General features: G+C 44.5%; 1 protein-coding gene across 2 annotated transcripts; it reads right to left on the reverse strand.

The window, feature by feature from the left end:
* Positions 1 to 9,460: 9,460 nt before the first annotated feature.
* On the reverse strand, positions 9,461 to 14,785 carry LOC132910797 (integrin beta-PS-like). Of its 2 annotated transcripts, XM_060966811.1 has the most exons (14): positions 14,274 to 14,785; positions 13,678 to 14,202; positions 13,506 to 13,605; positions 13,247 to 13,417; positions 13,074 to 13,172; positions 12,829 to 12,993; positions 12,598 to 12,756; positions 12,369 to 12,500; positions 12,001 to 12,300; positions 11,230 to 11,451; positions 11,028 to 11,144; positions 10,750 to 10,942; positions 10,537 to 10,676; positions 9,461 to 10,461 (listed from the first exon to the last, which is right to left on the reverse strand). In XM_060966811.1, the coding sequence occupies exons 2-14, from the start codon at positions 13,836 to 13,838 to the stop codon at positions 10,387 to 10,389; spliced, it is 2,034 nt and encodes a 677-aa protein (XP_060822794.1). In that variant the 5' UTR covers positions 13,839 to 14,202; positions 14,274 to 14,785; the 3' UTR covers positions 9,461 to 10,386. The 2 variants fall into 2 exon arrangements, with proteins under 2 accessions (XP_060822794.1, XP_060822795.1); XM_060966812.1 differs by lacking the exon at positions 14,274 to 14,785 and having other exon boundaries at positions 13,694 to 13,788.
* Positions 14,786 to 16,745: the final 1,960 nt, after the last annotated feature.

Here is a 16,745-nt window from a genome sequence, read left to right on the forward strand (position 1 = left end):
GAAGAGAAAAGATCCGGCCGTAAACGAAGGAAGCGAGGAAGAGATGGCCCGTTAATCGGAGGGCATTATCTCAATCACGTAAAACGGCAAAATTGCATTTACCTTTTTAAATGAATATTTGGCGGGAGACGCGCCGCTCGCCGGCGCGCTGCAGCCGCCCGCTAAGTTAATTTACCAAGGAATGCCAGGTAACGCCCTGTTCAACCTACCGGCCGCTGGACAAGTATTGTCCCGCCCCTGTTCAACCCTAAATTCGATGGTGAGCGTCTCGAGAACCAACTCGAAACGAATCGTTTTCGAAATTCGTGCCACACTCTGCCGTTTCACCGACATCCCCTAAATCCCATCGTTCGCGCCACCTCTCTCGACCGCCCGTTTAAAATTCCTCTCGCGTCGTTTTCGGATCATGGCGCCAGATTAATCTCCTCGACGATGATCAATCGGCGACTAGCGGTAATTGACACTTTCTCGCAGCGGTTCGCAAGCGATCGAGATCGTCGTTACCCGTTCGTTCGGAATGACGAACAGCTTCGGCGCAAACCAGGTCCCGGCGAAGCGGCACGACGCGGCTAACAGATTCTTCTGGTCCTGCGTGATCCACCATGCTCGTATCTCGGTATCTGATAATTGGAGCGGTAATTACGCGATGATTAACAGAGATGGCTCCCGCGCATCGTACCTCCTACGGATCGTTCTCCGTCTCCTTCTCGTGTCCTACGCGTTCCTCGGGTTCCTCGTTTCACCTCCAGGCTCCCCGAACTACTCGATCGAACCGCTCGCCAAGATCAAAGATCGGAGATAACCTCTCGCGCGAGCACCCTGACTTTCTCTCCGTTGTTCCTTCCCTCTTCTTCTTCGCTCTCCTCGTTCCTCGATCATTTTTCTTCCTGGCTTTTCTCCATTTTCCCATTCGTGATCTGACGTCGTGAAATCCAACGTTACGAAAGACTCGCGAAACGACAGAATTCACGCTCGTTCCGTTCGTCTTTTCGATGTTGGCGTCGAGGGAGGGAAAAAAACGAGGAACAGAGTTCATCGGTTGGTCAAACATAGGGTGCCAGATTGGCACAAAGTATCTGGAAGGTGCACAAAGCAGGTAAGAAAGGAATTGGTTAACCGATCGGGCGTGGTCGCGAGTCGACCGGTCGAGTAACCCCTAAACGTTCAGTTAATTAGAGCTCTCCCTCCTGCCCGTTCCTTTTCCTCTCAGCCTGCTCCATCTCCCTTCATCCCGGGGAACCTCCGTGGCCCTCCTAATAACGCGGGCCAAACCGTAATGAGGAGTAAACTAATTATTGGATGCTAGTTGGGCAGGACGATATTTCACGTTCTCGCTGACAGCCAGCCGACTAGGAGCAACAAGGACGTAGAATGTTTGGCCCCGCGCAGGAACTCCAAGCACGCCGTGCTCGTAAACAGCTTGGGACGATGCCCAACAGTTCGATCATCCTTCGAGAATCGAATCCTTTACACCAGTGACACGTACTCGAAACATTCGACGACGTCTCGACGAGATAATTAACTTGCAATCGAAATTCAAAATTTACTCGTGTCCGTTTGTTAGAAGATTAGGTACAAGTAGAAGGCAACGAAGACCGAAGACGAGCAAGTCTGACACAACCGAAACGGTCAGATATTCTCCGAGACGAGTTTCTAATCACGTTCGTCGATAGTCAACGACGATAACTTCTCACGTAGGCTATTCGAGACACGAGTTACGACGAATATTTTATTTGAAAAATGTCGCAGGTTATAGCCGAGAGGAAATTCGTCGGCAATAATGGTCGCTACATAAAATGCTCGGGACCGGACGAAATCAAGGTAAGAACGCGTCCACACGCGGCACAGCCTTGGTTTCGAATGAAATATCGCGCGGAACGGACCCAATAGGTCGGTCTAATAGGAATAAACAATGTTATGAATTTAAACGGCTCAGCTTGGCGCCACTATAACCCTATATTATCAAATTACGGGGGCTTGTACAAGGCCCCGCGAGGTGCACGCCTCGTGCGACCAGGATGCGTCGTAAAGTCGGATGTTAACGGTAGGAACCCACGTTCCACTCCTCTCGTCCTTTTAGATCCCATTCGCGATGCGCCACGGGGGGGCGCTTCGTTCCAGCCGAACCCTCGATCACAATAAACAATTACGAAACGAGAATTTTCGAAAATTTTAACCCAACGTCCAACGAAACGAGTTCCAACGTAATTGATGCTTCGCCTTTTCGTTCTACGCGCGCACCGTTAACGCGACTTTGATTCCTGCATCGGAATAACCAATCGACTCGGAATCATCGAGCTCTTTCCTTCGAGCGAACGTTATTTTACGAGTTCGCCACTTTGCCTCTCGTCAAAATTCAAAGGCGTGTGCTGATCGCCATCCAAATTATCGGTGTATCGATTGTCAGCGAACGAGTGGACGACACTTATCGAGGTAAAGTGAATAATATCGGTCGATTTACGACGCGGCGCGCTTTATCCGAATTTCTCGATCGCTCGTATTTCACGGTAATTAGTCGAACAAGATCGTTCAGGGTCGTGCGGATCGTCGAAACACGAGTCGAGGAAGCCTCGTATTCTCCGAATATTAAGAGACTCTCGGAATCTACCACTTTATGAATACGAAATGAGAGCGCGTTCGAGAGTCGACGCTAGCCGAGTCCGTCGTTCGATTCTCGCGGGAAAAGCCCTCGGTTTCGTAATAAATTGGGACGGAATCGTAAAGAAGGAACAGCAGCGAGACAGAAGAGAGGAGGAGGATAGGAGACGAGCTTCGACCATGAAACACTCGGCTGGCTGCCGATCGTTAAAGAATAAAGAATGGTAATATTATGCCTCGCGGATGCTACGTTTCAAGAGAGGCAGAGAGAGAAAAAGAGAAAGAGAGGGGACCCGTGTTCGTCCCAAGACGCGGTGCACGGTACGGTCGGCGGAGCAAAAGGCGTGGAAACTACAAAGTAAATTCATCGATTAGCCCTCTCCTCGGGATAGATTAATTTACCACGGTATTCTGTATGTGTAGCTGCGTGAGAGAGAACTTTCAAATGATTTTTCGACAACTGTTTTTCGTGTTCTTTCGTTCGGCTCGATGATGCCAGCGGAGGTCAGGTTACCGCTAACTCACTGGCCGCTCCGAACGAACACCCCGGACACGCCCTAGAAACAGGCCGTGCTGGGCCTGAATGAGAATTTTAATTTAATTAAGATAGACTCGTTATTAAGACCCACGTCTACACATACACGCGTGAGCGCGCGCGATCGTAAGATTAGAATTCTTTCGCGAGCGGAAAGTCATTCGTAAGGCGGACTATTCCTTTCTCGAGAGTAAAGAACGGTCGATAGAACTAACTCTTGATAGAAAAGTAGATCCAACAGCTCGTAAATAATCGTAGCGAAAGGAATTTCTTTTAAAGAAAAGACAGAACGATTTCACTCGACTAAGAGATATAGACGAGCGATAGGTACATCGTTTTCCGACTCGGTCGAGATACGGTCACGAGACGATCTCGAAGGCGTCGTCGGAGTAATCGAAAGCGAGGTACGGGACTTGTCGTCCGTCGAGCACGGTAAATGCGAAACGTCAGTTTCGTGACAGCGGCAACATAGTATCCGTTGTATACGATTGTGACCGCGGTTCTCGACAAACGAAACGCACGATTAATTTAATGCCCGCAGCCACGCGAGATCCGCGTAGGCGTCACGGAATATTCCTTCGCTTTTGACGTGTATCCTCGCACTCTCGGTAAGCGTAATTATTAACACGAGTCTCTAGGTTTTCTAATGAACACATCAAATGCAAATCTCAGCTTAGCTCGTAGCTATCGCCGGAACGCGAATGTTGGCCAACGCGCGATTAAGAAAGCGACATCGAACGTATTACCAGAAGAACCTTCGAACCTTGTCGCGAAACATTCCGATAGAATCCTTGGAAATGTACCGTCTACCGTACATTCGACGTTAGTCGATGATTTAGCTAGATGAAGAAATTTATCGCGTAACAGGTGGCAAACGAACGAAGGCGCCGCGTGAAAGCGATTTCTGGTCGATCGCTTACTTCGGCGTTTCGGTTGTCGGCGAGCCAATTGACGCTAAAAATTCCCCTTTTAGAACTCCAATTTAACCTCTGCCTAGATCCTGGCGCCGCTCCGTTTCCGCCCGGGAAACCAAAGGTAACTGAAACGACGACCCATCGTCTCACAAATTACACCACAAAAAAAAAAAAAAGATTGCTTAAGGGAGAATGTGAAACGTTGGAGGCCATGGACGACGATTCCAACGATGGCGAAGTAGATAGATCGAGTACGTGTCTCGTGGAGTCGAAAATGGCTGGCGCGCGGTGAACGGTGAACGGTGAACTGTGACGCAGAGTCTCCGAAACTGTCGTTATTTATGTGTTTGGTGAGGCGACACGGCGTGTGGGTGTCGAAACCCGGTGAGCACCACAGGAGCTCGCGGGCAACGTGCCGCGTGTCTGTGGACGAATACCGGCGAGTAGCAACTGTTCTCCAAGAGTCTTTGCTCTCCGCGTGCCAAGCACCGACCTTCGCTTCCTCGCGACCTACACAAAAATATGCTGTTCCATCGGGCCAGCGACTTTCTTTCGATCGATTTCAACCGTGGAATTCAAGCGATTCGCGTACATCGCTTAGAAACACGACGAAGCGACGTAACGTGGCAACGTTAAACGCGACGTTCCACGTGACGAGGAACGCGCAACCTTGACGATGTTCGGCTCGGTCGCGACATGGATGTAATGGCGAATCGTGAATCATCGAGCAAATTTGCGAGAGCCATCGCGTTCGCTTTGCAGGGGCGTGCATTTGAATAAAAACGACAGTCGTGCATCAGAGAGCGTTCGAAGGGGACAGGGGGCAACACGAATAATAGGAAGGGTGCCACAGGGGATACTCGAGTGACATCGTGCCGCAAAGTACCACTGTCCCCTTTATATTCAGGAACATAAGCTCGCAAAGTTATTGGCCCATTCGGACCTCCTGCCTCCACGAAACACCGTCCCGTTTCTCATTCGCGTGTCTGATGGCGTTACTTTGCGCCCTCGAATCCCACCCCTTTCGTCCTCCACTTTACTCCAAACCACGTCTCCCTTCCTCCTCTCTTTTTCTTCTCGGGTCTTCGTATCGGGTCCTGGTTGAGTTTCGCGTCCAGAAAATCCACGAAACGATCGATTCGAATCGTTCACGGTCGTTTCGTGAATTCCGAAGAAATTCTGGCTCGAATGGACGACGGAATATTCCAGCGGAATTACAGCGTGTGTATTGCGCGGTAAATATCGAGAGCAAGTGTTACGGAACACGTTTCGAGATTGGTTTTAAATACGCAGCAGGAGCGCGGACGCGCTCTCGTATATGGGCTTGGTAATTGCATCCGGCCGAAAGGTTTGTCTTAAAACGGAGAACCGCGCATAAACGTTAATCGAACGTCGTTCCAGGCCTGCTCTTACTCGGAACGGCCGAAAATCTTTTTTGGAACGAAATTTCCTCGGGGTCGGACACTCGTCTCGGAAGGTTGATTTAAAATTCTAGCTCGGGAGATTCGGAATAATGGATCGGTTGGCCCCACCGTGGACTTTCAGATTCCCGGCTAAAGGCTGAAGGAGGTTTCGGTCGGCTACCGGATAGCATGGAATATACACATATATACGCCGGCTATCCGAAGGCAGGATGGAGGAGAAGAGTTCCAGGGGAGTAAATGACAGGCCCCGCTGGCCGCTTCGGGCCCCAGAGATGATTATTTTGATTAATTTCTCCCGTCATTCGGTAGCAGAATCGTGCCGCCGATATATTCGTGTAACACGATTCGCTTCTAATTTCGTTGTAATTGAAATCTATGCGAAATCAAGGGAGCAAAAAATCAGAAGAGAAAAAGATACGAAACGCCAGATGGGGGTCCTGCTGTCGGATGTGATTTACCTGTGATTACGATACAGCGAACGGAGTCTATCCGGAAACGAAAATAAGAGACAGCAGTAACGTGAAAAACGTAAACTAACGTGGCAGGCGGCGTAGTTGTTGGTCATTCGACGAGAAATTACGTACGGCGATCATCTCGCGTCTGGGTAATTCGATCTAATTCCGCGATCCACCGGTGATTTCGGCTATCTTCCATAATCGACCAGACCCGCCTTGCGCCAAGAAACCGAACCCGTAATGGGCTGGAATTAAGAGGAAACGTGCTCTTCGCTAATCTATTAATTCCTATACACGAAATTACCACCGGGCGTCGACAGAAACGAGTTTTCGCGAAACCGCTTCTACCGTGTATCCTTGTTTTTTCCTCTCCTGTTTCTTCCTCTCCCCCCGTCTCTCGCTCACTCGCTCCCTCTCTCTCTCTCTCTCTCTCTCTTTTTTCTCTCTCCATCCCTTTTGCTCTCTTAATCCGTTTTACTCAACGTGTGTTATTACGTAAACTACGATTACCGTACCTTCCGTTACTACTTTGGAAACGCTTCTGTCGAAATTGTACGTGAGGTATTGGAAGAAAAGAGGGATAGACATTTACTGCTCTATAGTCGATTAGCATTCTACGTGCTTCACGGAAATTGCCGGAAATCCTGGTTTCGGACGACGAAAGTCGAAAGATAAGGACGCATTCTCGGGGATTCTGGTCAGACGGCGGAGGGTAGAAGTGGTCGAGGCAAACGTTTTATCTTTGACTTATCGCGGCTACTTCTGCCGCCTAACCTGCCTCGTAACGAGTAAACAATTCCATTTTCGAATATCACCTACGCGACCAAGAATACGGTCACTCTCTACCAAAAAAAAAAAAAAAAAAAAAAAATAAGAAAGAAAGGAAAGAAAAAAAGGTAAAGAGGAAAGTAGGTTTAAAAGCATCCTACTTTCGACTTTTATGTTTTGACGACGCGAAGAGAGAGAAAGATAGGTGAAAAGGTCCATCGATTCGCAACTACGTACGCAAAATCGTACGAACGAATCGTACCGTTTGATTCGCGTAGCTACTAAAAGTTTGTTTCGCGCGCATGGTGTAATTAATGTAAACGAATAGCAACAATTACGAGGAGGTTTCTAGACGGGGTTCGCGATATCGATCAAGTTCTCGAAAGGCGGTCGGTGAAGAAAATTGCTCACATTTCTTAGGATAGGGTTGCAGAGAGCAAGACGCGTATTTCGTTTTTCGAAAGCAACGAGCATCAAGCTCGAGGCCCTAAAGAGCAACAACGAAGAACAGACAGCGGATCCGGCGCTGACGCTCATTACGATGATTGGCAGATTCAATTAACGAGCAGCCGGGCTCCAGCACGGCGGGGTCGCCTCGGCTTAACCTCGGCTAAATATTATTAATAATAATCAGCTCATTACCGGCTCCATTAATTATCCGGCTGAGTATACGAGTTATCCAGCCTCCAGGAGCGCACTAGATTCCATACAATTCCAACGATATTCACCGATAATCGATATGAAACGTACAAGAGTTCGCTATCTCGTTTATTAGTTAGCCGTCGTTAGGATCGGGCTAATCGTAACATCGAAACACGGTGTTCGATACCTTTACAAAAAATATTGCAACAGGATATTGAACGAAGGCAAAAATCCAATCAACAGGCGATTCTTCTTTCCCCATTAAACGAAACCATTGCGTATTAAAACCTGTGCTCGTTCCTCGATCTTTTTCAATGATCGTAAGATTATACAGCTCTATATATATATATATATATAAGATTTCGATGCGTCGACATAAAACGATCGTCATGAATTGCACGTAACAAAAGAACAGCTTGGTAACCGAATCGATGTGAATTCCGAGATTGTTTCGAACGACCGGCTTGAGTATCGGTTTAAACGGCAGAAGGGAAAAGAAAAACTGGAATATTAATCCATTTAACAAACTCATTATCGATGAGATATATCGAACGTTTACTGTGCGCGTCGGCGGTGCGAACGTGCTCCTCCTATCCCGAAGGAACCCCGGTAATATTAGCGGGTTGGCACCCCTGCGGCTTGATTTACGGGCGCGCACTAACGAGCCTGGGTCTGCGTTGAACGCGAAGAGGTGGTGCATCTCCGTTCACCAGCTCTCGATCGGCCGACAGTGTTCTGGCCGCACGATGCGCCACGATCAACGGTATCGCCGAAAATTTATTCCGCGCCCATCAACCTTCCGACCGTCTAAGATACCAACAATCCATTCGCGTATCATAAACAACGTTCTAACGTCCGCGAAATACGACCAACGCCATTCCATTCGTTCGTCCTGTACGCGACTCTCTATGAAATGCGATTCGTCACACGCTACCTTCCTTCCATGCTACAATATCGGCGCCAATGCTCTAGAAACACCATTCAGCATGGATGCACCGAGGAGGGATAAAAGCCAGTCGAAACGTTGAATCCGACGATATGCCAAACGGCTTGAAAACTCGAAACGGGCCGGCATCGCCGGCCCCCGAGGGCTGATTGGACCGTATTTGGCTGTAATTAAGGCACCGGCGGCGGCCATTAGCGACCGTGAAAACGAACAACATTGTTCCCCGGGCGAAACCCGACCGGTGCTCATCGACGCGTACTGGCATATATCAAACTCTCCAACGACCAATCGAAATTTTTACACGAAACCGAGATGCCAATAAACAGACAATGTGTATAAATTAACGTACGGAATAGCTTAATGCATATATAAAATTTCGTTTCTACGAAGATTACAACAAAAAACCTTATTTGTTGTATTACCATCTGTTTGTCCTATTTTGTCCTGGCAGACTTCACATAAATCATATATATATTCTATATTAACAAAATTTGTAAGGATGATATAGACGAGAAACGAACAAACTTTCTATCTGTCGCTTGTTAAAACATTCGATCGTAGTATATTGGTATTCTATTTACCGACGGTTATTATCGGTTACAGGCAAGCTGATGCTGATCGTGGTACAGCTAACTCCTTTAGAAATCGAAAAGGTTCGTCAAGAACAGCGGCGGACGTGAAAAGTAATCGTTAGTTCGCAGGGAATGCTCGTGAGGCTATGGCTGACAGATCAGAACGAATACGACAACAATACTGTTCGACTCGCGTAATTGGCGCCATGGGCACCCGGTGGGAGCATCTCATGGCAGACCGAGGTGAGACGCCGATACAGGATGAAGAGATTTACAATGTTCCCGGCCGTAAAATAATCAATAAAATCTGTACAATGTAAAGAAACGGACGTGCGGCAGTGATTTAGTATGCGGAGCGCCGGCTCCGCTATTCTCTCCTTCCTTCGAATGCTTTTCTGTGCTATCCTTAAGGCCCGATTACGCGATCGAATCGTTGCCGTTCGTTCGATTATATAAATTTTCGATCGTTTCTAACTTCACCGAGTTACCAACTATCGTATCTACGCCGTCGTCTTGTCTTTTGAAAAATTCGATTTATTTATCTGAATAATCGTATGGTAAAATTAAGACGACAGTGAGACTCTCCGTTATAATCAAGAAACGATATTGGTAAATACATTTTTATTCGTCGCTACATCTCGACGTAACGACGACAATAATTTAGCTCCCGAAATTTGCCAATCGTCGGTAACGCTTAATAACGATGATAAAGTAAATCTTTGAAAGTGTTGTTCCGCATTCCTTGACACGTCTTTATCCGTAAAACGAGCGCCACTATACATAATGGAGACCAAGGAGGTAATCAGGGACGAGTAATCAAGTCGTATGGGCGGATTCAATGTGAGTGGAGCTTTAGGTTTCTGGTGGGAAATACAGCGAGTCGCCGCAGGGTTTTGCAGCAGGAGCCGACTATGGTGACGAATTTACGAGCTCCTTACGAGGCTGCCTTCTTCGAGCATAGCAAGCAATAAAGTACGAGGCCAGAGGATATTCGAAACAATCGTCCGAAAGGCCAGGACCTATCTCCACGCAAAATCCTCCGATCAAATTTAAAACTGATTTACGAGTGATCGCTTATCGACCTTCGTCTTCTCGTCCGTCCCGATCGCATTCGTTTTACTTCCTGGTAGACCCCCCTCGCGAAATATCGTACGTTACGTTACGTTAAACATCGACGTAGATTAATTGCCGCCAAAAATTCTTACGACGCTCTAGATACGACAAGGTGCGACGCAAGGTACCAGCAAGATTCGGGAATGATTTCAGAACGAAAAGTAAGGAAAAGATGGATATATCGTCACTTACTGGATAAGAATGCAGGAATAAAGGTATAGACAGAGGTTGTTCTCCACGGGATTGGAAGAATAAACATTCGTCTCGACGACTAGAAATTGTCTTCTCACAAAGTAATTAACCAACATGGCGTCGACGTCCTCGATTCGATTACAGTGGCGCTACCTATCGGAGCGACTACCTTTCGATACAATCGAATTCTTCTCGTTGAAAATAATTCGCGCGAAAATGAATTTTATTTAATCCTTAGAATTTTCGTTGAACGTCGGATTGTTGAACGTCGACGTGGCTTGTTTGTAAATCGGATTGTCGGCCTAAATAAATTGGTTATTACATCAATAAAACGAATTTATTTCGACATATTGAAATAAAAAATTAACGTTATTTACCCTATCCCATTTAGCCAGGGCTCGTTCTCGCTCGAATTTTGCGTATTCCCGTTTATCGTGTATCGTCGTTACTATCTTCCAAGCGAGAAGAACGAAGAAACCGATAATTACGGTGCTAACGATCAATCCCACGGCGACACCTATGACACGAAAGTTAAAATTCATATATTACGAAATAAATTTATTATATTCGATTTATCATAATCTGCTTACCGAGGACGTTGACAGGAGTAGGACATACCCTCTCCTTCTCAGCGAGAATCTTGAATATCTTGATATCCCCTCCGCTACCACCTCTGTAATATTCGTACTTGAAAACAAACGTGCATCCAGCGTCTCCTGGAGTTCGACAAATACGAGCTCCCGTCTCTCGATCCTTCTCTGGATCCTCCACGACCTTGTTTACCTATTTAATCGGAAATTGCAAGCGCGTGAACTGACGCTCCGTGAAACGTATAAAAATATATTTCCAGAGAATAACACTGGCTTACGATATCTATCTGATGCAGACACGCGTCGCACTTTCCATCTTCGGCAAAAGGCCCGGTTCCGTACGCCATGCATTCGACGCAGTTCTTCAGTTCCTCGCATCTTTGTCCAGGACATATCTGAAATGGCGAAAACACGGATTCGTCGTAACCGGTGTCTAACAAAACGAACATTCGGATTTTCTTCGAGCGAAAGGAAACCTACGGGGCATTCTTCGCAGTACTGTCCAGAATATCGAACGTTGTCTTTTTCATGACAATGACAGCTACCGCAAATGCAGTCGCCGCGTCCACTGCAAATCTCCATGGTTTCGCCGTTGCTTGGTATGCATGTGCTATTCGTTTCTTTGCAATCGCACGTCTCGCCGCCCCATCCCGGCAAGCAATTGCAAGTCCCGCACTCGCACTTGCCTCGCCCGCCGCAAACCTTAAACGCAACAACGTCAGACGGAATAATAGAATACACGCAAACGCGTGTAATTTATCTACCGTCTACCTGAAAGGTACTGTACAGGTTTCCTTAAAAGGGAAATTACCCGAGCAACTTCATCGTACGAATAAACGATTCCGAAGTGAGTTTACGATACGCGAATATACGTTCGGTCCGTAGCTGATAACACTAGCTGGGTGATTGCCGATTCTGATTACGTTTGTATTCATTGTACAATTTCTACACCGTACGTGAAATCGTTTAGCTGTCGTCCTTCCCGTATCTTAAAATATCTTTCGCTAACCCTTGAAAACAATCTTTGTTCCTGTATTTTGCTTATCTTGCAGGCAACACCGGAGTGCTGCCGCTTCATTCATTACGACGCATGTAGAAAAACAATTGTTAAAAATAATGATTTAAATATAGACGAATCTTCGAATATAACTGTTCGTACAATTGAGTCTATAGGTTTATAATTAATAAGTCCGTAAGAATCACCTAGCGTGGTCAACGTGTCAATGGCCATTGAAGCAGGCGTTCACTTACCAATCCCTCGGTGCGTTTGCAAGAAAAGTTATCGCACTCGCAATATTTGCCATAAAATACTTCTTGCGGATTAGGACGCTTCGCGCAATCGCATACGCCGCACTTGCAGTGTCCATGGCCGCTACAAATCTCAGTGGTCTCGTTGTTAGGCTTGCAGTCGGCCATGGCAGCTACGCTCTCAGCGCCGGCATCGTTCCCTTCGCATTCACACTGCTTCCCGTAAAAGCCCTCGTTGCAAGAGCATACACCGCAAACCAAAGTACCGTTTCCTCTGCAATCTTCCGAAGCTGCCACGTATCCCTACATTTTCACTCGAGACGCGTGAGAGGAGTTAAACGAGAGAAATCGCGCTCGATCGTCGTTCTTACCGGATGTCCTGGATGTCCACAAGGACAATCGCAGATAATGCTCAGCTCGATCGTCAAACTCTCGTCTATACCTCTCGGCTTTATCTGCATACTTGTCTGCCATTCGCTGGAATTCGCTGGACATTCGGTCGCCTACGACGAAGCAACAACATTTCGCATCTCTCAAGACGACATTACACAGAATCTTACGGCGTACCGATGAATTTGTCCGATGAATTTATGCAAGTACCTGTAATGTTACTTCGAATTCGACGACATTCCCCATTCGTAATCCCCCGCATTTTTGTCGCTCTTTCAATTCGACGTTCTCCTCCAAACATCGAGAATAGTATTTCACGTCGATCATTTTCGGCGCATTATCCGTCATTGTTATGGAATTGACCAGTTTCTAAAGAAATTGTCAAGCTCGCGCTTATCTGTGAAACGCGTGTTAGAGTTAAGCAGATTCGTGAATTCATACCTCGTATTCTCCTCTGATAAGGTCGACTATGCTTTTAGAGTTGTTCCGTATCGTTTCGATAGAGGAGCCACCGATGCTTTCGCTCAACAATTCATACGTCTTTCTCCTATCGCTTTTCACCGCAAATATGATGTTAATATTGCGCTCGCGAGCTATTTTGTTGATCTACGTTCGATCGTAAAATAAAATTGTAAACGAGTGCTTCACCTCTGTACGCCTAATCGACTAAATAGAAAGTTGCATACTTGAGATATGGACGGATAATCTTGGAGAAGCGAGTGCGTGTAGAACCCTTTCTCGTCCAAATGACAGAGACAATCGTTGGGTTCGATAATTCCTGCCAGCTGAAACGCGATCGTGTTTAATACTTGAACGAAGAAAACCTAACCCCAATCTACGTTTAACCGCCTTTACGTACTCTACCATCTCCAGCGGCATGGAAACTGGCGTCTGTCGAGAAAACAATGAGATGTCGAGCATCCTGTCGCCAGCCAATTTCCTTGGTGCAAACCATCGCTTGCATCATCGCATCGAGACCACCCTCGGGCGCGTCCAAGTTACCAGACACCGGTGCTTCTCGTACGCGAGTCTATCCCAAAAAGCAATCGATCAGCATCAAGAGGTTGAGAAGTAACGCGCAAGACAAATGATACGGTGAAACGACTTTTGAAACGAACTTTGAAAAGATCAATGTTCTCGCTAAGAGGCATTTGATTCTTATAATCGTACGGCGCTGCGCATGGCTTTCCTGTTTTCAAAGTACACGGCGATTTTAACCTGCAACAAAATTACGAATCAGGAAAGCGTAGCGATATCGACGGAGCAAAAATCGTCAAAGTTTCAAGATACTTCTCCGGTTGCGTACTAGTCATAGGCAATACAACTTTGTCCACGAAACTACCGAATCCTAGTCGAAAGTTCGAAGTCAAGTTTCGCATAGCATCTGCCAATTCGTGTCCCAATTCTGACAACAAATTCCTAGAATCTTCCATCGATGCCGATAAGTCCATCAGATAATACAGATCGACCGGATAGCCCTCTGCCTGGCTATATTTTAAAGTCAATCGATATTTCTCGCCTGTAAAATTCGACCAGACGTATCGATTGGAATCAAATTTCTATCCTAGAGAAATAACTTGATCGTTGATGCTAAACGTTATACTTTCCTCGTCTGAGTGTCAAGCGAATTCTCTGAGGTTGAATTTGAACTGGATCTGTGCCTCTCGTCGAAGACAGCGGTCGATCTTCGAGCATCAGCATCTGATTCGTCTCATCTATCACGTCCGACGTTCGACACCAGTGATTGCCTTCGTTTGAAAATTTTTCTCTGGTGACACAACGAACCAATGGACTGTTCACGCTTTGATTGGAAACCTAACCAAAAATTCGTTATTATTTTTTAATCGTTGAAACTCTTTCTTTGACGATTTAAAAACGACAACCACCGGAGTAGAGCACCAAACACATCGTGGAGTCTGTATACAGTTTTTGCAAGTTTGTTGAGACGCGCAAAGACTTTCCGGATCTTTGTATTCACAAAACACCAACGAGAAGAATTGAACCCAGAAAAGAAATATCGTCCAGCGAGTCATAGCTTCTCTCTTAATGTCGATTTAATTTTAAACGAGCAAGGTGTGGCTACACTGGTAAGTTACAAGGATATTGTGGCATCCCACGGAAATGACTCCGAGATAAAGTGACCATGCGTCATTAGGTAACTATTTTTGCTGACAAAGTTTATGTCTTAATCAACGGTAAGGTAAGCGTTAAACAAAGGCCTTTATTTTCAGTCGCGATCGTGGCATTAGAGATCTATTGGACATCTTCGAGCAGGAAATTTTATTATAAAATAATATAATTCGATGAATTTAAATACCGAGAATATACAGGAATATTATTATATTACGTAAACATTTAATTTATTACGCTAAAGCACAGACGGCTAAAGTATGATATAGTGACATCTTTTATGTCTTTAGTAATTTAGAAAGTTGTCAGCTATAGATACCATCGCATGATAAGTATATATAGCTTCCATACCATATTCTGGAAATGCAACTTACAGTAAATTATCCAGGCATGCGTTCAAACGATAAACTAAGTATATTGAAACGACAAAAGATGGCGCAATACGTTTAACTCGATATCCAGAAATTGAAAATTGATATTCGATAGTGGGGGAAGAACAACTTCAGACGGAGCTTTGTGCTTTCAGTGATCACTTTCTTTCGTCGGAAAGTTTCGGATACAGAGGTACGTTCATCAATTTGAGATAGACTTTTCCTTAAAACTAGTTGTAGATATGAATTTTTTCATTTGAATATGTAACGCTACTGTTATCGATTACGTAAGAGAATATGCAAGAATGTTCCACATCGTGCATCTTATTAATTTACACCGGATAACCTATAAAAAAACTTCGTCCGTTTACGTTTGATTAATGAAATAACGTGCCAGTGTCTTAGAATTAATTTAAAATATTGGTTTTATTCGTGTTCATTAAATTTTTTTCTTCGATCACTCTATTTTTTTTTTTTTATTGAAAACCATTCCATTGTCAATGTATAGATTCACCTAACCGTACGTAGCATTTTCTTGAAAATAAATAAAGGATTAACTATGTTCATTTTAACTAAACTCTATGTTCAGATAAAAACTAAATTACACTAAATCAACGATAGATTTTGTGTTGTAAAGTGTGTTTGTTTATTTTCACGCATTTGATGTATATGATAGCGTGTACAAATGCAGTCATAAACGTGCCGCAAGCGTCGTCGCACGCCATTTTTGTATCGCAGCTTCCGAATCAGAACATGTGGCTAGTTTCCTGATATTACAAAATCTAGTTTTTGATGTTGCATGATGGGAATATTAACGATAACATAAAGTTAATAATAATAATAATGCAGTGTAAATTTATTATGTAAATTTAGCGTTATATAAGTTTTACTGTGGTTGAATATCAAAGGCCCTGAGTCAGAGTATTTTCTATTTTGATAACTTCTTAATAAAGCTTCGAGCAACCATTTTTATACGACATTGTTTTCTCACTTGTTCCTCTAGAATCTAGATTGCCCTAACAAAATTTTCTCAGAAAAATCTAGTACACTCTGTATAACATTTCGAAATATTGAACTGCAGCAAATAAAATTTTATTACGTTTCTGTCATTGGATGAAAATATCATGTATCATTACATAAATATACTTAAATATAGAAGAATATTATAATCTTAAACGGCGCCAAGCCATGTTTATCCAACAGTGTCCGTTAAGGTTGTTTCATACATGAGCATAATAATAGCTTTGCCAACAAAATTATCACGGACCTTTTGTTACACATCAAACGGTCGATGTCTTAGCGATATAGTGTCAATAATTACTATTCTTGGCAACCTCGACAAAATGTCACCTGAAATTGAAAAGCGATAAAAACAGATGGGTTTACGTAGATCTTTGTGTTAAGAAGGTTAAATAGCGATATCTCGATATATACGCAACACATAGTACTCTTTTGACGAAACATAGTATGCCTTGATCACTTATCGATGCAACTTTCATATCATTGATATTCCGCGTTTCCTGTATACTTCTCAGTTTCCAAAAGTAAAATATTAAACAAATTGTTTAGCGTAATTTAAAAAAATTAAAATAGTAAATAAAAATTCATGATATATGGCGTGAAATAATTTTAAAAATCGATAAAATAGCTTTTTTAACATAATTTTATGAACAATTTTATACACTGACGCTACCATTCTCTATAAAAATCAAATGCAAGGATCAATTCTAGGCATGATAAAAATGTGTGGTTTTTGACAGCGCAATCCTAATTGTTTACGATAGCCAATTTGGACGTGATCCAATTTTACATATTCTCCATCTGTAAATTTGACACCCGTCTTTTATTTGTAGATTA

This window comes from Bombus pascuorum, chromosome 9 (genome assembly GCF_905332965.1).
Source record: "Bombus pascuorum chromosome 9, iyBomPasc1.1, whole genome shotgun sequence".
Lineage (NCBI taxonomy): Eukaryota > Metazoa > Arthropoda > Insecta > Hymenoptera > Apidae > Bombus > Bombus pascuorum.